The following is a 21,976-nucleotide window of genomic DNA, read 5'->3' on the forward strand; positions in this document are numbered from 1 at the left end:
GGAAGGAAGGTTGGGCATTCCTACTTCCGTAGTGATACTGCCTCGGAAACCCAAGGAGGGGTCGTTATGAGTCGGGGCTGACTTGATGGCAAATAACAACAACAACATGCAGGGGGCAGTGTGCCTATGACCATGTATAGGGCTGGCAGGCAGTGTTTCTACAAGTGTATTTGTATGTTCTGTAAGAATTTCCAGGTATATAGTAGAGCTGAACAAGGGACAAGGTTGTAGTCACTTCTTGGTCACAGCTAGTTACCCAAATGGAGCGAGTAGTTGGACCCGTGGGTTTGAGACCATGGTCACGGAACATCAAGCTCAACTGGAATAACATACTACACAAAAACATTGTTCTACCTCCTACTTTGGTGAGTAGCGACTGGGGTCTTAAAAGCTTGCAAGCAGCCATCTACATAGAATGATGGGTCTCTCCTCATCCAGAGCAAAGAAGAATGAAGAAAACCGAATACATATGGAAACAATTAGTCTGAGGGACTGGTACACCATGCAATCCTCAGCGTATATGACTATGAGACCAGAAGAACTAGATGGTGCCCAGCTACCACTGTCAACCACTTGGAGGGCAATCTATGTAGGAGATCCTGGATAGAGTGGGAGAACAATGTGGAACAAAACTCAAAAAAAAAAGTTGGGGGGGGACACCAGATTTGCTGGTACGATAGAGCCTGGTGAAACCCCTGAGACTATGGCTCTTAGCTGCCCTTCAGGCCTGGAATTGAACTCACTCCAGTGGCTTCCAGCCAAACAAACAAAAAAGGCATATGAGGTGAACATTTATACTAGGTTGATACACTCCTTGGAGAGAACATCGTGGGAGAATAGAAGGGCTGTGTATGCACAGGGAGACACCTCAGCGAGCAGGAGTGCAGGGGAGGGAAGGACACAGGGAATAGGTAACTATGGGGAGGAAGTAGAAGGGGAGCTGTTGCATTGTGGGAAATTGGAGTCAACGTCATGAGACAAAGTACATGTGAGCTGTTGTGTGGAAGATGAATTTGCCCTGTAAACTTTCACCCAAATCACAATAAAAAGAAAAGATTTGCAGCCTTGGAAACCCTGGGGGATTGCTGTGAGCTGGAACCAACTTGATGGCAGTGGGTTTGGTTTGGGGTTGGGGGTGCCTATCTCTCTCCAGAGGTTAGGTTACTCCCTCTCCTGTCCCATCTTCCCAATAGTCTTTGTAAAATGCCAATCTGAGCCTGTCACCCTCCAGCTGAAAAGCCACACCGGTGGCCTGGCTTGTAGACAGCTGCTCCCTTTCTCTCCTCCCGCCATACTCCAGCTGTGATGAACCCTCGTGGTCTCTCCAGAAGGCCTTGTTCTGCCGTTTCTGGGCTTTTGTCTGTGAACTTGCCCCTGGAGCACTTACCTTCCCTGGCTTCCCCTCAGCCTCAGGGCTCAGCGGCCATTTCTCTGGGAAGCTCAGCCTGAGATCAGGCTCTCAGGAATGGACCCTGAGTCCAACAATGGCCTGAACAAAGTTTATGGGAGACAGAATCCCCCTGCACTCCCAAAGATGTCCACATCCTCATCGCCAAAGTCCATGAGGATGTTACTTTACCTGGCAAATGGGGTTTTGCAGATGTGATGAAGTCAAAGCTCTTAAGATGGGAGATTTTCCTGGCTTATCCAGGTGGGCCCAGTGTGATCACAAGGGTCCTTATAAGGAAGGCAAGAGGGCAGAATCAGAAAAAGGAGCTGTGCTGATGGAAGCAGAAAGAGAGAGATGGAGTGGAAGGTTCTACACTGCTGGCTTTGAAGATAAAGGCAGGGACCACGAGCTGAGGAACGCAGGCAGCCTGTGGGATCTGGAAAAGCAGGGACATGGATTCTTCTAGAGCCTCCAGAAAGAATGCAGTTCTAGGTACTTTTTCTAGACTTCTGGCCTCCAGGACTTGAAACCACTAAGCTTGTGGTAATTTGTTACAGCAGCCGTACACTGCCTTTGGGGTCAACACTGGTTAAGGAGTGAGGGTTACTGAGCTGGGCCGGAGGAGGAGTTGGGCTGTGATGCAGCAGGTCTCAGCTGACTCCACAGGAGCTTGGGGGCTTGCATGGTCTGACATTGTCCTAAATTAAGGCAAAGGTCATGGTCCTTCCCCCCACCCCCCAATCAGCTAGTCATTGGGTGCCAGCTACTCCTGTGGAGGGCTGTGGACCTGGGTGAAGCAGCTCCTTTCAGGCCAGGGCAGTGCCTAGAAAGGACTCAGCTATAAGCCACCAGCAGCCAGCACTTGCAGCTCTGGGGTATCGAGTGCCCTGGCGTTGAAGAGGGGGGATTCGTTATACCTTCCCAGTGGCACAAGCAGGTCCAGGTTTTCTTCTCAGGGATGTCACTGAGAGTCTCGGGGGTAGGGACCCAGTCAGATTCTGCTGTGAATGTGTGCCCAGCACAGAGGCTGGCACAGATCAGGGCTTGGCACATGTTTGGATGCCTTAAATCTGCCCGGCCTATCCCTGCCTATAAAGCAGCTCACATCTTCCCTGTGAGGAAGGCCTTGTCATTTTTTCCAGGGTGCATCTGCAGAAGCTGTGAGCTGGAACCAACTTTTGCTCTCAAAGTCTCACCCAAGATGGTGATGGTAAAGATAATAATGTAGCTCACATTTTCTTTTTTTAATTTTTATTGTGATTTGAGTGGAAGTTAACAGAGCAAATTCATTTTCCATGTAGCAGTTCATACATATTTTGTTTCATGACATTGACTACAATTCCTCACAGTGTAACAGCTCTCTTCCCACTTCTTCCCTATAGTTACCTCTTCCCTGTGTCCTTCCCTCCCCGGCAATCCTGCCCCCTGAGCTATCTCCCTGTCCAAACACTGCCCTTCTGTTCTCCCATGACTGATCGCTGTGGTCACTCCAAGGAGTGTATCTACCTAATGTAAATATTTACCCCATATTGCCTGTCTCTTGTTTGGCTGGAAGCCATAGGAATGAGTTCAGTTCCAGACCTGAAGGATAACTAGGGGCCATGGTCTCAGGGGTCTCACCAGGCTCTATCAGACTAGCAAATCTGATCCTCTTTTTTTTCATGATTTTGAGTTTTGTTCTATATTGTTCTCCCTCTCTCCGGGATCTCCTGTGCCGGTCCCTCCTGAGTAGTTGACAGTGGTAGCCATAGCCTATATCTTCTGAGTGATTCTGCTTGGCCAGGCACTGTTCTGTGCTCCACATGCATGGACCCATTCATTCCTTATAACAGTTTAAGAAAGTGGGTATAATCTTCTCCTCTGCTTTATAGAGGAGGAAACTGAGGCACAAGGAAGTGAAGTAATTTGCCCAGGGGCAGTCACACACTTAGCACGGATTCGAACTTGACAGTGTGGCTCCAGCATTGGTGCAGATAACCTCCACGCTGTGTCACGTCACCTAAATACACAGACATGAGGAACCAGGGTGGGGCTTGAACCCACGTCATCTCCAAACCTATCCAAGCCTTGGAGCTAGGACTCCATCGGGGCTAGGGGACAGATCACGGGGACTGGGTGGTGGTTCCTAAGTCTGTGCTGAAGTATCCACAGAGTGCAGTTTCCAGGAGAACATCCATCTCTGTCACTCTTCTGGGTGACTGCTCAGGGCCCCATGGGTGCTGTCCTGCCTAAGGAGTAAATCAGAGCTGGCCTGGTGCTAACAGGGCTTGAGGCACCCTACTGAACAGCCCTTCCCTGGCGCTGCCCCATCCTGACATACCTCAGAGTGCCCAGCCTTAGAATCAAACCCTGTAGAGTCACTCTGTCTATTGGGCTCTTCTTGACATCAGTCAGCTAGCCAACAGGGACAAAACCACCACTTTTTGCTCTCAAGAGGCAGAGAAGCCCAGCAGAGGAGCCCCGGCATGGTCATGAGTCGGCCTCAGCTGGGTAGCCTTGTTGGGTTTCTGAATGCGTCAGTTCCCTGATGTGCGAAGTGGAACTGACATGACTGTTGTTTGTCGAGTGTTTGCTGTGGGCCATGGACTGCCCTGTATGTTCACATGTGTTCTCACTCTGACCTTCTTCACAGAAGCCTTAGCAAGCACACATTCCTCATGCTGTAGATGAGGCTGAGTCCCAGAGAGGCTAAGTAACTTCTTACTGGGTGCCTTCAAGCTGTTTTCAACTCTTCCAACTCGTGTGACAGAGTAGAGCTGCCCCCTTGGGTTTTCTTGGATATGATCTCTACATAAACACATTGCCAGGTCTTTTTCCTATAGAGCCTTTGGGAGGCTTTGAACTGCTAGCCTTTTAGTTAGCAGCTTACCTGTTTATACTCCAGGGCTCCTTCTTAGATGACTGACTCTGCAGAAGTAGAAAACTGGTTGGATGGCCTTATCTAATGCTGTGAAGTTTGCCTTCCCCTGATGGCTGCAGGCACCTACCGTCCCTTCTCCTTGAGCAGCCACACTGTGCTCTCTTTGAGTCCCTTATATGGTTGGGTAGTGCCTAAGGCACTTGACTGCTAACCAGAAGTATGGCGGTCCAAACCCACTAGCCACTTCTCAGAAGGAAGGTTGGGCAATCTACTTCCGTAGTGATACCACCTCTGAAGCCCAAGGAGGGGTTGCTATGAGTTGGGTCTGACTCGAAGGCATATAACAACAACATATGCTATTAAGGAGCTGTGGAGGCATAGTGCCTAAGGCATTTCACTGCTAACCAGAAGGCTGGCAGTTCAATCCACCAGCCACTCTTCAGAAGGAATCTACTTCTGTAGAGATACTGCCTCGAAAACCCAAGGAGGGGTCACTATGAGTTGGAACCAACTTGGTAGCAGTGAGATATGCTGTTCGGGCTTGTTTTAGGATGTTTTCAGTCCTGGGGGTAAGTTTGTATCTTCTGGCCCCTGTTCTTTTCCATAAATTCCCCCTGCATACCTACAGCACACTTAACCTGTGGGTCATTTGTAGGTTATGAGGCCTTCCAGAATCTGTCCCCAACCCTAACCTTGCCCCTGCGCCCAACACTCCACACCCTGGCCTTAGTGACTCACCTCCATGTTGTGGTTCAAGGCACTCTCTCCAACCCAGTGATATGTGCTTTCCCATCCACCTGGAATGCTCCCTCACCTCCCTCGCCACCCCCACCCCTGCCTGGCTAACTCCCATCTCATCTGAGACATCACTTTCTCTAGGAAGCCCTTCCTGAACATCCCTCCTGCCCCTATCAGGATCATTGCCCCGGGCCACCCATCATAGTTGTGACCTCACTGTGCTATGAAGATCTGGTCACTACTCTCTGCCCCACAAGACTGTGGACCCTTGTGGACAGGACTGTGTCTGGGCCATTGTGAGTCCCCTGGCCCAGCGCGGGGTCTGCACTTAGTGGGTACACCCTGTGCTTGCAGAGCCCAGGGCTGTGCTTCATCAGGATGCAGAGTCCTGCCGAGTAGGAGGCTGCGGGGTAGCAGGGTGGTGGCAGCCCAAGCCTGGACATAGCCTTGATTCGAAGGAGGGAAGGTGGAAGGTAAGGGAGCCAAGCATTCCTTGATGAAGCATAAGGTACACAGTGGCCGGTGAAGGCTGAGCGAGCCTGCGCCCTGTGGTTTGAAGAACATTTAAAAACCATGAATGTCAAAACCCCCTGGACTCTCAGCACTGGGGCAGCCTTAGGGGTCGTGTCCTCCAGAATCCGTTCACTGCAATTGCAACTGTGACGATCAGGAAGGGGCCATCGCTAAGGTCACTCAGCAAGTCTGAGGCACAACTGGGGCAGAAACAGAGAAATTCTGGGGATCTTCTGGGCCCTTTCCTGGGCTTCCTTATGCGCCTGAATCTGTGTTCCCTTTAAGGTACGGAAGGCCTCTGGCCTGCTACCCTGGGGCCGATGCCCTGGTGCCCTCCAGACCCTCTAATGCTGTCTCCCTCCTTCTGCAGGTAAACCTGGTGCTCGGGGACGGCCGATCCCTGGGCCTCACCATCCGTGGGGGAGCGGAGTATGGTCTGGGCATCTACATCACTGGCGTGGACCCAGGCTCGGAAGCAGAAAGCAGCGGGCTCAAGGTGAGAGACGCCCGACTCCCATGGGAGGGATGGGTCGTTGGGCCTGCACTGTGAGGTTAAGGGTGGCGAGACCGTTGCATGGAGTCTTTGATGCTGATTTTAATCAGGCTTCTGCCAGAGCAATCAGCACCCCAGCTTGAGGACTGATCCCTGCGGGGGAGCCCTCCCCCGGCTGCCTGGCAAGTGGCAGGGCTGTCCCCCTGCCTTGGCATCATGCCTCCCCCGCCCCAGTCTCCCGGCGGTGCCCAGAGCAGGGAGCCTCCTACAGCGTGCTGGGCAGTGGGCGAGGTTGAGCTTCTCATGGCTGCTCTTCTGGAAACACCGCCAGCGGCCTGTGATTGCCCTGACTTCAGGGTTGGTTGTGGGGCTTGGTGAGGCAAGAAAAGAGAAAGCCACGACTCGGGCTGGAGTTGCATCAGGCAGCTTCGGGGCTTGCGTTCAGTCTGGTACAAGCAGCAATAATTGAAGTAATATAATTAGCTCACGTTTTAAAGAGGGCTAACAGTGTGTCCAGCATTTATAACTCAGTTCACACATTGCATTGACTCCTCATGCTACCCAGTGCAGTAGGTTGTTATTATCCAGGTTTTCCAGCTGGGGAAAGTGAGGCATAGGGCTGGTTAGCCAGCCTACCCAGGGTCACGCAGGTGGTGGGTGGCAGAGCTGGATTTGAACCCAGGCAGTCTTCATTCCAAAGCCCATGGTCTTAACTGTCACACTGGACCAACCTGCTGGAGAGAGCTGGGAATTTGCTCAGAGCTTGGGGATGGTGATGACGATGGTTAGTTAGGGAGAGTCTCTGCCTACAAGGAGCACTGGGGCCAGGACATAAAGAGCAGTGTGTGTTTGGGCTAAATCTGGATGCCAGGGAGGCCAAGGTAGCAGCCGTGTGGAGTGGGGCACCATGGTGGCATTTCCGTCAAGCCTTTGGGGATGCAAGAAGTTGATGGGTAAAGGGGCTAGAGAAGAAAGGGTGCCTTTGGCTGAAGGAGCCATGTGAGTCTGACCTTGGGTGACCAGTCCTCATGTAAGGGCTGGGGAGCAAAGCACCGAATGAGATGGTGTCTTCATCACAGTGGGCCTTGAATGCTGCACTGACATGGGGACAGGAAGGTCATAGTGGACCCGAGTGGTTTAGGAGATCACTTGAGCAGCATCGGGGCAGATGGATTGGAGGAGTGGGAAGACCTGAATAGCAGACAGGTCTGTGCCTGTGACGCTCTCAGGCAACATGGGATAGTGGGAAGAGCTCTGGATTTGGAGTTGGGAGATTGGGTTCCAATCCCCACTTTGCTGCCTTCACTATGTGACCTTGGGGGGTCCCGCCACTGTCTGAGCTTCTCTTCTCCCACATAATAATAACATATCTCTTCCTCAGGACTGTTGAAAAGATGAGGTGCTAACTAGTTGATAATAGCAACATTTAACATTTATTGGGTATCTACTCCCTCTCTTGTGAATCAGGGGAAGACCCTCAGCCAGATGGATTGAAACAGTGGCTGCAACGATGGGCTCAGGCACAGCAGCGATTGTGAGATGGCGCAGGGCCGGTGGTGTTTTGTTCTGCTGTAGGCAGGGTCACTGTGAGTCAGAGCCAACTCAATAGCACCTAAAAACAACTCACTGTCTCTCTGATTTGTGACTAATGGTAGCTTTTAATACCATGTTATTCTCTGTGTGTGTGTGTGATTTGGGTGAAAGTTTACAGAGCAAATTCACTCTCCATACAGCAGTTCACATACATGTTGTCTCATGACATTGACCACAATTTACCCCAATGCAACAGCTTCCCTCCCATTTCTTCCCGATAGTTACCTCTTCCCTGTGTCCATCCCTCCATGCACTCCTGCCCCCTGACCTGTCTCCTTGTGCATAAACAGTCTTCTTCCTCCCATGATTGTTCTCTCCAAGGAGTGTGTCTACCTCAGGTAAGTGTTCACCTCATATGCCTGTCTTTTGTTTGACTGGAAGCCACAGGTGTGGGCACAATTCCAGACCTGAGGGACAGCTAGGGGCCATAGTCTCAGTGGTTCCACCAGGCTCTATCAGACCAGCAAACCTGGTCCCCCTTTTTTTTTTTTCCAAATGATTTTGAGTTTTGTTCCACATTGTTCTCCCTCTCTATCCAGGATCTCCTACATAGGTCCCCCTCCGAGTGGTTGACAGTGGTAGCTGGGCACTATCTAGTTCTTCTGGTCTCAGTTGTATAGGCTGTGGACCACATGATATACTAGTTGCTTGGACTAATTGTTTCCATGAGTCTTTGGTTTTCTTCATTCTTCTTTGCTTTGGATGAGGAGAGACCCATTGTTGTACCTAGATGGCTGCTTGCAAGCGTTTAAGATTCCAGTCACTATTTGCCAAAGCAGGAGGTGGAACAATGTTTTGTGTAGTATGCTATGCCAATTGAGCTTGATGTCCCCTATGATATGGTCCCGAGCCCACAGGTTCAACTACTCAGTCCCTCTGGGTAGCTGGGTGTGACCAAGAAGTGACTACAGCCTTGTCCCTTGTCAGCTCTACTATACACCTGGGAATTCTTATAGAACACACAAATATACTTGTAGAACCATTGTCTGTCAACCAATACTATGTTATTCTTACTGAGCAGTTATAAGTGCTTCACATTGATTATCTTACCTAAGGTTTGCAGCAGTGTGACAGGGAAGGACTGTTCTTATCGCCATCATACATTTGACAGATTAAGGAGCCCTGTGAAGCAACTTCCCCAAGGTCACCAGCTAGAAAGTTTCATTAGAGTTGGGATCTGAACTCAAAACAGGGCACTCTTCAGTCCCTGTCACAACCACTGCATGACACTGCCTCCCAATGATAACGAGCATGTTACCGTCCCTGTTTTACAGCCAAAGGAACCAAGTCATATTGAGTTAAACTGAGTTGCCCAGGGTCATGTTCTTTCTAATGTCAGAGTTAGGATTTGAACCCAGGCCTGACAGAGCCTGAGGTAGCCTGGTGCATGGGGAGATGGAAGCCCAGGGGTCTGCCATTGACCACTCTGTGTAAGTGGACGTGCCCCCTCCCCTCTCTGGGCCTCCTTGTCCCTGTTTAGACAGCGAGCAGTTGAGCAGTTGGGCCACATGGTTTCTGTGGTCTTTTCCCAACCTAATAGGGCCAGAGGGTACCCTGACCCTGGAGCAGATTCTATTCTCCTTCTCCTGCAGATTCCTGTAGCCACACAGAGATGGCCACACAGGTACCCCACTGGCAGACCCTTCTGTTACCTACAGGAAGTGGACATCTGTGGCTGCTGCTCCTTCCTTCCACTTAATCAGCCAGTATGCTGAGGACTTGCCCTGTGGCTTCAGAGCCGAGCATAACCAACAGGCTCTGACCTCCTGGAACTTATATCCTAGTGGGGAACAAGGAAAACAAACAAATGAGACAACTGTTTAGTTAGTTATAGTTGGGATAGTTGTCAGGAGGGAGAAGTATCTGCAGTAACAGGTCTGAGCAGCTGCAGTCTTGGATATCGTAGGCTTCCTGGAGGAAGAAACATTTCAGTTGAAATTTAAAAGAAGAGAGAAAAGTATGTGAAAGAGGAAATGAGAATTTCAGGCTAGATGCTGAGGCCCTGAGTGTCCTAGGAACCGAATGAAGGTCAGTAGGACTTGATGCAGGAAGTCAGGTGGGGAGAAGGTGCCGGGTAAGACTGGTGTGGCAAACTGAGCTGGGTCACACAGGGTGAGTAATTCATCAAGACAGCAGCTATGAAAAGATGATGCTGGGGATCCATTGTTACTACTAGGGAAGGATATCCATAGCATATTATTAAGTGGAGCGTACAGTCTGCAAAACCACTTACCTAACAGGATCTCATCTGTGTTATGTGTCTAGGTAAAAATATGCATAGCAAAAAATCTGCTCAGACCTACACCAAAACGTCCACAGTGATGATCTTAACTTGGTAAGATGATGAGTGACTTTCACTTTGTTCCTCACACCCTTACACCGTGTCTGAATGGAGCAAGTTCCTTACATCTTTATACAGCGTCTGAATGGAGCAAGTATTACTTTTACAACCACAAAAACAGCAACAGTAAAGCAATTTCCATTTTGAAACAAGGCAGAGGAAGACTATCCAGAGAAGTTTCCCAGCCTCTTTGCTTTGCTGCTGGGTTGCAGGCAGTCAAAAAGGCTTATTTGCTCATAAAATGCCTGCCCTCCGTCAAGTCCTTTCCATCTTCAGTCCCCACTGCAGCAAAGCATTTTATATTCTCTGCCACTGTTTTTACTTTGTCCTGCAAGGCCCCTCGGATATGCTAACACCTGCCTACACTCCCCCTGGTACCCAGGACTGATTAATTCCGTTTATTGCCAATGCACTTTCCGCAGAATTAGGCATATTGAAATGGAATAAAGGGGCTTGGCTGTGTGGGCCGTGGAGCCAAGAACAGGCTTTATTTGTAAATAGGGTTTCTTGCTGCTAACAGAGCTTTCCTGGGGTGAAAATGCTTCTTTCCGCCTGGCTTCCAGCTGCTTGGCCCACTTAGCTCCTGAGGGCCCAGTTGAGTCCAGCAGAGGGGCGAGCAAGCCCTGCTTTGGGGGGAGAAGCACTTTGGAGGCCTGTTGGGCTCCTAGTACTCACCAGGGACAGCTCTGGCCAAACTCAGAAACCTCCCACCCTCCAGGACGGGGCTGCCTCACCCTTGGGGATCTATCCTGTGAGCCTCTCTTTGCACCTGCCCTCCCCCCAGCTTCAAACCCTGAAGAAAGAATAGCTTGTAAACCTTCTTTGTTCTTTTAAGGACAAGATTGACTAGCATTTTAAAATAATAATAATTACAGCAGTTGCCACTTACTGACTGGTTATAATGAATCAAGAGCTGTGCCAAACACTTTAGATAACGTTGTTGTTAGATGCCATTGAGTGGGTTCTAACTTACAGTGACCTTATGTACAAAAGAATGAAATACTGTCCAGTCCTGTGGTATCTTTACAATCCTTACCGTATTTGAGCCCCTTGTTGCAGCCACTGTGTTAATCCACCTCATTGAGGGTCGTCTTCTTTTTTGCTGACCTTCTCCTTTTACCAAGCATGATGTCCTTCTCCAGAGGCTGGTTCCTCCTGTTGGTGTGTCCAAAATATGTGGAACAGGCTCACCATCCTTGCTTCTAGGGAGTACTGTGGTTGTACTTCTTCCGGGACAGATGTGTCCATTGTTCTGGCAGTCTGTAGTACATTCTGTGTTCTTCACCAGCACTGTAATACACAGGCATTAGTTCAGTCCGCAGACTAGCCACACGGTGGATTTCAACAGTGCCATCTACTAGATGAGCAGCTGAGTCTCAGAGAGGTACAGTAACTTGTCCATCATCACACAGGCACCAGCCCTTCAGAGTCCAAAACCTGTGTGCTTTGCTCTGCCACCTCCCTAGGACCCTAACTTGACTAAATATGGAAAGAATGCAGCAAGAGGAAACAAAGGACATTTAATCTTCTTAGAAGTCACCAAGTTCCTGAAGCTCAGAGTGGTTGTCCCAGATCCTGTGGCCGCCAGCACGGAGGTTGCTCAGGGCCGGAGGCTCGTTTTGGTTCTGCGTGTGGCACCAGGCTGCTGTCCCAGCTGAGGTTCCTCAGAGCCAACTCTGCTCCTGTTTATTCCACCCTTAGAGTGGCCGCCACACTGTTTGCAGCTCGCAGCAGGTGTGGGGTGTTGGGGGGCAGAATCAGAGCTTTGGGGCCTGAGGACTGACTGCTGCTCTGCAGATCTGTCGTGTGTGTGGGCTCTGTGTCCACTTCATTGGTGAAGCCAGCTGGCTGGAGCTGACCCCTCTGCAGATGGACGTCTGCTGGCATTGGCTCTCCCCGTCCGTCCACACTAGGCTAAGCCTCTGAACAGCACCTCCTTGCTGGAAGCTCACCTGGCAGCCTCCCCGGGTCACTTCTCTCGTCCTCACCACAGCGCTGGAGGTGGGAGCTCTTAACCCCACTTGTAACTGGGAGTATTTCTTCTCCCAGGTCTTGGCTGCATGGAAAGAGACTGTGTGTTCTTTACCCACTGTGTCCCTTTGCCATGATGGCACCTGGCATGCAGTAGGTGTTCCAGAAGCATTTCTTAAATGAAAGAGTGACTATAGCCGAGGCAGGAGCACAGCCAGGTCTTTTTGTCCCCAAGGCTCTGATCTTGCCCACTGCCATATTTGAATCACAGCCTGCACACAACAGAGAGCCCAGCATTTTTGATGAAGGAATGAATCCTGCTAAGAGGTGGTGGTGGTTTCTACACTCACCTGGGATGTGAACTGACTCATCATAAACTTCTCCTTGGAGATGCCCACCTTGTGCAGAAGGAAGATGAGCCACATGGCATGGTCCACGGTGAGGCCTGGTCATTACAGGTGCTCTGTGGGCCCCAGGTGCAGCCCTGGGCTCTTCTCAATGGAGCGCACATGGCAGGAGTCCATCTATGCTAACTACAGCGTCCAGTGGGGCTGTAAGGGACTCTAATGATCCCTCCCAGTTTACAGAGAGGGAGGAAAAGGGACTGGCCGAGGGTCACAGAGAGGTGGGTCCCATAGACCATATACCACAAAGTAAACTGTACTGCATATAAACTTTTTAAAAAGTCAACCAGAATGTGGTGGTCAAGATGGTGTGCAGACTGAGATGGATGGAGACCAGTTACAAGCAAATCCCGGGACCTCACTGAAGGAGGATGGGGTGGGGAAAGAAGCTGATCTAAGTAACTGTGAAAAATAGTGTTTTGATTGGGTACTGTAAGGCAAGAAACAAAGCAAACTGTACCCAAACACAATACTCTAGTTGGCAAATTTGTTTCCCAACAGAGTGTAGGTTAGGAATTCTGAAACTTCTTCATTTGTATTATTGTTGTTGTTATTGTTATGTGCCGTCGAGTTGTCTCCGACTCATAGTGACCTTATGTACAACAGAATGAAACACTGCCTGGTCCTGTGCCAGCCTCATGATCCTATACAGAATCCCATCGCTGCAGCCACCGTGTCAGTCCATCTTGTTGAGGGCCTTGACCTCTTTCATTGACCCTCCACTTTACCAAGCATGGCATCCTTCTCCTGAGAATGGTCCCTTCTGGCAACATGACCAAAGTAGGTGAGACACAAAGTATAGTGCAGTAGACTTGAAAAAAGAAGTGACTTTTGGGTCCTGGGAGCTAGGTTTCTCACTGTCACCTACCTTCTCAATAAGGTGGGGGAAGATAGAATGAAGCCTGTGCTGCTGCGTTATAGTCCAAAGTATCAGTATAGACTTATTGGTGGGGGACATATGTAAACACACAGCTGAACAGAGAGGAATATACATGGAATAGACACGTGTATGTGCATGAGTTAGGAGGTTAGTTGCCATGGAGAGGCTCCAACTCGGGACCTCATAGTCTAACAGGTTGAGTGTGGCCCAGTCCTGTTCAGTCGCCGTGACTGCTGCTGTGTTTGAGTCTGTTGTTGCAGTTAATGGTGCTCATCCATCTTGAGGATGGTTTCCCTCATTTTCGCTGATGCACTGCTTTTCCCAGCATCCCTAATGATTGGTCTCTTCTGATGATGAAAAGTCTCCTTTTCCTCGCTTCTAAGGCGCATTCTGCTTGAACATATTTGTTCTTCTGCAGAGCATTCCAGTCGGATGTGTGTGTCCTTCTGGCGGGTCACGGTGTTCCTCTTCTAGCTTCCTTCACTGGGCCCGAGAGATAGGCACACGCTCCCCCAAATAGGCACACTTGGCACCCAGGTTGTAGAAACTGTTCTCTGGAGAAGAGGAGCCAGGGGTTCTTGCGGAAGGTTGATGGAGTACCAGGGCAGGGAAAGTACAAGAGGAGCCTGGGGCATCTTCCGGTGCCAGAGAATGAGGAGGTGTGGGAATAAAGCACAGGAGCGTGTCTGATGTGCACGGGAGCCAAGGTGCCGGGGCTGCCAGTCATCAAAGGTGGAACAACTTGAGCCCAGAATAAATAAGGATAGAACTGGATTGTAACCAGAGAATAAAATAAATATCTTTAAGTCCAAATCAATGCAAATAACTGTGTAAATAAATCAGTGGGGGAGGGGGAAGAGAAGCAGTGCTTTCTTACAGAAAAATTTCTGTTAATGAATGTAGAAGAATAAGGCAATACACTCACCGTTAGAGCCTCACAGTGGTGGCTGTCACAGGCAAGATCCACCAGTGGATGTTAGAATCAGAGGGAACAAAGTTAGCAGAAACGGAATTTTTCCCGTAGTTTTAAATCTCCCCCAATATATTTCATTCATAGTTAAAAAAGGATAAGTTTACAATGGAGAATCCTGCCTGATGCCACCTTAGCCAAGTGTTCAAGATCAACACCATCTCTGAAATAATATATACTGTAATATATATCTTTTCAGTAATATATACTGAAAAAATGTTTTATCTCTTAATAGCAAAATTAGTACCTGCTGACTGTGAAAGTCAGGCAGTGCACTGGCCTGTGTTTGCAGTGAATGTCCTTCCTCACCTGCCCCAGGCCCAGCCCTGGGACATGACAGCCGTCAGCCGTTGCATTTCCTTCCAGACCTCTTCAGTTGGCCTGCTGTATACACAGTAACTTGAGACCCTTCTCAATACTCTGTTCCCTGTGTGGCCCAACCATCAGCTTCTTAGAAAACTGCTTCTTGGTTCAAACCTTGACGACTGTGATTTACAAATTGTTGATGAAATTGTTGCCAGCCACATCAGAGTGTTCAGGTGGGCCTGCTCAACACTGTATCTTAGCTTGTTATTGTCACTGTTGACTGTAGTGATCGAGAGCCCAAGGTGTTGGCTAGTTCTTGCTTCTGTCAGCAGTTGGAGATAGAAGAGAACATGGCAGGGAGAAACTACAAAATGCAACCCCCCCTTCCCATTTTCTCCTCTTCCTCGAGCAGGGTCTGGAGAGAGCTTTGTGTGCTGGATGGCTGTGTCCCTGCCTGCCACCCCAGGGCCTGTGGTTCTTGTTGCCAGAGCACTGCAGGCATTAGGCACCAGGTGCTGGCAGTCGGGGGCCTGTAGGGAGGTGCGTGCGGCCCGTCACCTGGATTTGTGGCTGCTGCGTGCTCTGGGTGCCAGTGAGGTTGAAGGGGGAGGCTGGGAGTGGGAGACAGAAGGCAGCGAGGGCTCTGGTGCCCCAGGTGATGTGTTGGCTGAGTGCTGGTGAGAAAGGATGACGCTAGCATCCACCTAGTGCTTATCTGTGCCAGGCACTACGGGAAGCGCTTTTTTACGACCCACGTTCATGAATCCCTCAGCAGCCTCTGCGGTAGATACCATGCTGTTGAGGAGTAAACTGAGGTTCAGAGAGGTCTTCATTTGCTTGAAGTTCCATAGCCAGAAAGTGGTGGAACTGGGTGGGGCTTGGTTCCCGGACCTACCTGTCAGCCACTGGGTCCTATAACCCTGATTTCTGTGGTGGAAAATCACCCTGACTGGCAGCCCCTAGCAGCCAGGCACGCAGCCCGCCCGCTTCTGCCTGGTTCTCTGCTGTCAGTGTCTCCACGCCATTGTGTATTTGGGACCTGGAGGATTCTTCTGGCCATTCAGAGTGCGTTGAAGTAAAATTGTGGTGAATGCTAGAAGGGTCAGCGGGGTCCTAGATCATAGGGGATGGTAATAACAGGGGTCAGTACATTAGGGCAGAGGCTCTGCTAGGTGCTTCTCATTTACAGTAGTAACTGGAATGGGCAGCATTGGGGGAGTGCTCCCTCTGCCAGCACGGTGCCCGCACTGAGGCTCTCAATCCTCCCAGTAGCCTTTGAGGGAAGTACTGGTATTATCCCCATTTTAGAGGTGGAGCAGCTGAGGCCCAGAGAGGTGATGTGACTTGCCCAAGGTCATACAGCTAATAGGTAGAGGGGCAGAGATTGGAGCCCAGGTGGCTGCGGATCTTACCCACAGAAGTCCTCTTCCAGTGTCTCCCTCACCTCACAGCCTCTCCTCTGGCCAACTCTAGTTCTTGGGGCAAACTCTGGGAGGAACACAGAGGCCTCCCTGGATGTGAGGGAGAAGTGCATAATGGACTTTTTCCTTCTGTGCTTTTCTCTGTGTATATGGTTGTGTGTTCATGCCCACCCCTATCCCACCCCCAGCCCCAGTGATACTCCTGACATCTGCATAGCAGCAGCAGTACTAAAGCTGTTATTTAGCGACCACTCACTGTGAGCTGAGCCCCTTGCCAGATGCTTCATGGGAACCATCTTAATCTTTCCTCCTCACAGCCCCATGAGGAAGTAAATAAAAACACAAAATCCAAATCCATTGCCCTTGAATCAATTCCAGTTTATAGTATCGCTATAGGACAGAGTAGAACTGCCCCATAGCGTTTCCAAGGCTGTAATTTTTTTTTTAAATTGTGATTTGGGTGAAAGTTTACAGAGCAAATTGATTTTCTGTGCAGTAGCTCACATACACTTTGTCTCATAACATTGACTCCAATTTACCACAATGCAACAGCTCACCTCCCACTTCCTCCCCATAGTTAGTTCTTCCCTGTGTCCTTCCCTCCATGCACTCCTGCCCCCTGAGCTGTCTCCCTGTGCATACACAGCCATTCTATTCTCCCATGATTGTTCTCTTCAAGGAGTGTATCTACCTAATGTAAAGGTTCAGCTCATATTCCTGTTTTTTGTTTGGCTGGAAGCCACAGGAGTGGGTTCAATTCCAGACCTGAAGGGCAGCTAGGGGCCATAGTCTCAGTGGTTCCATCAGGCTCTATCAGACCAGCAAACCTGATCCTCTTTTTTTTTTTTTTTTCCAATTATTTTGAGTTTTGTTCCACATTGTTCTCCCACTTTATCCAGGATCTCCTACATAGATCCCCCTCCTATTGGTTGACAGTGGTAGCCGGGCACCATAGTCTCAGTGGTTCTACCAGGCTCTATCAGACCAGCAAACCTGATCCTCTTTTTTTTTTTTTTTCCAATTATTTTGAGTTTTGTTCCACATTGTTCTCCCACTTTATCCAGGATCTCCTACATAGATCCCCCTCCTATTGGTTGACAGTGGTAGCCGGGCACCATCTAGTTCTTCTGGTCTCATAGTCATAGAGGCTGAGGATTGTGTGGTGTACCAGTTGCTTTGGCTGATTGTTTCCATGAATCTTTAGTTTTCTTCATTCTTCTTTGTTCTGGATGAGGAGAGACCCATCACTGCATCTGGATGGCCACGTGCAAGCTTTTAAGATCCCAGTCATTACTCACCAAAGTAGGAGGTAGAACAATGTTTTGTGTAGTATGTTATGCCAGTTGAGCTTGATTTCCCCTGTGACTATGGTCCTGAGCCCACAGGTTCAAGTATTCATTCCCTCTGGGGAGCTGGCTGTGGCTAAGAAGTGACTACAGCCTTGTCCCTTGTCAGCTCTACTATATACCTGGAAATTCTTACAGAACATACAAATTTACTTATAGAAACATTGTCTGCCAAGCCTATACATGGTCTTGGGCACACTCCTCCCTGCATAGACATACCTAATAGTTCAGCCTGTCCACCCATCTATCCACCTGTATATCAGTATTTACCGTCCTGACAGTGTAGTACTGTATGTGCAAAAGGGTTCATCTTTGTTGTCTGGGACAAGAAATGGCTGTGGTCATGGTGGTTCTTACTTATTTCCAATAAAAAATAATGTTTTCTTGTTGTCCCATGTACCTCTCTAAGTCTTCCTCTTCCTTAATGCCACCGTGTTGATGACTCACATTTGGTACATTGCCCTTCAGTATTTGTCTCTACCTATCTAACAGTGTTCCCTGCCCTCCTCTCCTACCCCTGGTAACCAACAAAGAAAACTTCCTTCCATAGATAAACCTTTCCTTGATTTTTCACAATAATGGACTTATACAATATTTGTCCTTCTGTGGTTATCTTGCTTCACTCAGCATAATGTCCTCCAAGTTCATCCACGTTATGCAGTGTTTTGCACATTCTAGGTTATTCTTCAGGGTTGCATAACATTTCATTGTGTGTATGTACCATAGTTTGGTTATCCATTCTTCTGTTGATGAACACCTAGGTTGTTTCCTTCTTCTAGCTATTGTAAATAGTGCTGCGATGTACATGGGTGTGCATGTTTCTGTTCTTGTCCTGGCTCTCACTTCTTTAGGATATATACCTAGTAATGGAATGGCTGGGTCAAATGGTGTTTCTAATTCCAGCTTTTTAAGGAATAGCCAAAGGTGTAATCTTTATGGAAGCAGACTGCCACATCTTTTTCCCATGGAGCAACTGGTGGGTTTGAACCATCGACCTTCAGATTAGCAGTCAAGTGCTTAGCCACTGCACCACTAGGGCTCATTGAGGTGATAATAGGGAACCATAATAATAGAAGTCAGAAAACTAGGGCAGAAGCATCTTCTGGTTACTTCTCACTTACAATAATATCCCTGTTTTACTGATGAAGAAAACTGTGAGCTTGGTGAGATTAAGCACCTTGTTCAGAGCATGGTCTTAGTTGGCAGAGAAGCAACGATTCGAACATGGGTGCATCTGATCCACATGCCTCACCTCTGTGCGCTGCTAACAGGGATGGGTAGAGCCCAGGAGTCAGTGCCTCGGATTGGTGGGCCCAGGAGTCAAAGCCTTTGATTGGTGGGGTGTTTTACATTTGAAAGGGCTCTGTCCGTGTTTCTCCAACTCTAGGTCCAGTGCGTGCCCCACTGTTGTGGACAGCACATCATCTGTGCCTTGTGTGCCAACACTGTTTAATGAGCCTGGCTGCCTTTAGTGTTGGAAGCTGTAAGGCTGCAGCTGGGCTCTGCAAGAAACAGTGCTTCGCTAATGCTAAGAATCGCTTAGCAATATCTGCCATGGGCCGGGAGGCAGGGACCTAAAGCCCACATTATTGACTGTCTGCCATTCCCACATGGTAATGTTGGCCTGGCTCCACATTTTAAGATGTGTTTAAATATGAGTTTCTGGCTGAAGCTGTACTTCAACAAGAAAACATTATGTTTTTTTTTTTTTTTTTTGGAAACAAGTAAGAACCACCATGACCACAGCCATTTCTTAGGCTTACTGTGTATGCTCGTGTTATCAGGCAGCGTCACACAGTGGTTAGTAGCAGATGCTTTGGAGACAGACTGACCTGGGGTTGAATCACAGCCCCGCCACTTGCTGCATTGTCACTTTCTCTCCCTGACACTCTGTTTCCTCATCTATAAAACTGGGATGAGGTTACCTCCAGGAATGTGGTGAGGATGTTAACTCCAGGCTCTCACGTGGCACTTAAATGCAGATAGGGGTACTAAAAGAACATTGGCTTTAAAAAGTTGTTCCTTATTTTTGGTATAACCCTGGAGGAAATTAGCATCAGACTTGTCTGTGGGTGAAAAAAACAAGGGATCAGAGAGGGGAGGTGATTTGCCCAAGGTCACAGAGCCAGGAAGTAGGTACCAAAGTTTCATGCTTGACGCTCTACTCTAACACCAAGTTGGGTCAGGTTCTACTAGAGGCCCTGCCTGCAGCCATGGGGCAGTCTGTGCTGCCTCCCCGGGATCAAATGAACTGGCAGCTGGTCCTCCCAGTTCCTCCCCTAGCACGTCAGCCCTGACCTCACACACAACCTACACACAAGGAGTGGTTCCAGACAGCATCCTCACCAGCCCTCCTGCTCAGCATCCTAGTGTGCCCGATTGCTGTGGGCATTGTAAATCTGAAAGAGCCGGGCTAACAAGTCCTATGTCATTGCTGAAGTCCAGCTTAGATAACAGGGCTCTCGTCTATGACGGCCTCTTCTCTCATGAGCCCTATCCTGGAGGCTGCCTCTTGGTAAAGTGCAGCGGCCACCTCTTATCCCCTGGGCCCTGTACAAGGGGCCCGCGGGCCCTGGACGTCAGTGTCGGCATCCTGCTCCCCCTCCCAGGGACGGTGGAGGAAGACTTGAGCTTCCCATCCTCCCATGGAATCCAGGTTCTCCAGAAAAATTGTGTTGGTGCCTCTGTCCTAGGTACTATGCTGTCAGGATGAAATGAGCTGACGCTTAACAACCCCAGCCCAGTGCCTGGCGTGGTGGTGGTGTTTCCGTTGTTGGTCAGGTCAGCTCTGAGTTGTCGCCGCTCCACGTAAGTGGAACAAAACGCTGCCTGGCCCTGCGTCCTCGTCACAACCGTTGGTCTGCTCAAGTCCGTCATTGCGGCCACTGTGTAGTTTGAGGGCCGCCTGTGCTCGGGGCTCGTCTTCCGGCACTGTACTGGACGGTATTCTGTTGTGACCCACTGAATTTTAATTGACTGATTTTCAGAAGTAGAATGGCAGGCCTGTCTTCTTAATCTCTTGCTCTGTAAGCTTTCCTGAAAATGGTCCACAGTGAGTGACCCTGATGGTACTTGAAAAACTGGTAGCATAGCTTCCAGCATCGCAGCAACAAACAGGCGACCACAGTGTGGCAGACTGACCGGTGGATGGTAGTGGCATATGGTGATGCTGGTGGTGTCAGATGCCATTAAGTCGGCTCCGACTCATAGCAACCCTGTGCACAACAGAACGAAATACTGCCTTGTCCTGTGCTGGCCTCACAATCTTTGCTATACCTGAGCCCATCATTGCAGCCACTGTGTCGATACATCTCATTGAGGATCATCCCCTTTTTTTACTGACCCTCCACTTTACTAAGCATGATATCCTCCTCCAGGGTGGTCTCTCTGACAACATGACCAAAGTAGGTGAGACAGAGTCTGGCCTTTCTCACTTAACACGGAGCATTCTGGCTACACTTCTTCCAGGACAGTTTTGTTAGTTCTTCTGACAGTCCGTGGTACTTTCAGTATTCTTTGCCAGCACCACAACTCAAAAGCATCAACTCTTCTTCTGTCTTCCTTATTCATTGTCCAGCTTTCACATGCATATAACGCTATTGAATATACCATGGCTTGGGTTAGGCACACTTTAGTCTTCAAAGGGACATCTTTGTTCTTCAATACGTTAGAGAGTCTTTTGCAGAAGATTTGCCTGGTGCAATACAACATTGGATTCCCTGACTGCTGATTGTGCTGAGTGTTGATTGTGGAACCAAGTAATATGAAATCTTTGACAATGTCAGTCTTTTGTCCATTTATCCTGATGATGTTTATTGGTCCAGTTGTGAGGTTTTTTTTTTTTAAATGTTGAGATGTAATCCATACTGCAGACTTTAATCTCCATCACTAAGTGCTTCAAGTCATCTTCAATTTCAGCAAGCAAGGTTGTGCCTGCATATTGCAGGTTGTTAATGAGTCTTCCTCCAATCCTGATGTTGCATTCTTCTTAATATTGTCTAGCTTCTTGGATTATTTCTTTAGCATACAGATTGAACAAGTACGGTGAAAGAATAAAACCCTGATGCACTCCCTTCCTGATTTTAAACCATGTAGTTAGTATCCCCTTGTTTTGTTCAGACAACAGCTTCCTGGTCTATAGACAGGTTCCTTATGAGCACCATTTTTCAGTGTTCTGGAATTCCTATTCTTCTCAATGTTATCCATAGTTCGTTATGATCCACACAGTTGAATGCCTTTGCATAGTCAATGAAACACAAGTAAACATCTTTCTGGTATTCTCTGATTTCAGTCAAGATTCATCTGACATCAGCAATGATGTTCCTCATTCCACATCCTCTTCTGAATCCAGCTTGCATTTCTGGAAGTCCCTTGTCAATATGCTGCTGCAACCATTCTTTAATTATCTTCAGCAAAATTTTACTTAGATGTGATATTAATATTGTTGAATAATTTCTGCATTCTGTTGGTCACCTTTCTTAGGAATGGGTACAAATACAGATGTCTTCCAAGCAGTTGGCCTCATAGATGTCTTCCATATTTCTTGGCATAAATGAGCAAGTGCCTCCAGCAAGGCATCTGTTTATTGAAACATTTCAGTGGGTATTCCATCAATTCCTGGAGCCTTGCTTTTCCCTAATTCCTTCAGTGCAGCTTCGACTCCTTCCTTCCATACAATTGGTTCTTGATCATATGCCACCTCCTGAAATGGATGAACATTGACCCATTCTTTTTGGTACAGTGACTCTGT

The 21,976-nt window shown here is 48.7% G+C and overlaps 1 protein-coding gene across 1 annotated transcript in view; it reads left to right on the plus strand.

Annotated features, from left to right (window-relative positions):
- WHRN (whirlin) overlaps nt 1-21,976 on the plus strand; it is a 118,641-nt gene that overhangs the window by 41,549 nt on the left and 55,116 nt on the right. The window contains exon 4 of the mRNA XM_042780388.1: nt 5,872-5,997. Coding sequence (XP_042636322.1) covers nt 5,872-5,997 — 126 coding nt within the window. The remainder of the gene's footprint in view (nt 1-5,871; nt 5,998-21,976) is intronic.

This window comes from Orycteropus afer, unplaced genomic scaffold (assembly GCF_000298275.1).
Source record: "Orycteropus afer afer isolate SDZICR_OR568_19922 unplaced genomic scaffold, OryAfe1.0 scaffold00037, whole genome shotgun sequence".
NCBI classification, from domain to species: domain Eukaryota; kingdom Metazoa; phylum Chordata; class Mammalia; order Tubulidentata; family Orycteropodidae; genus Orycteropus; species Orycteropus afer.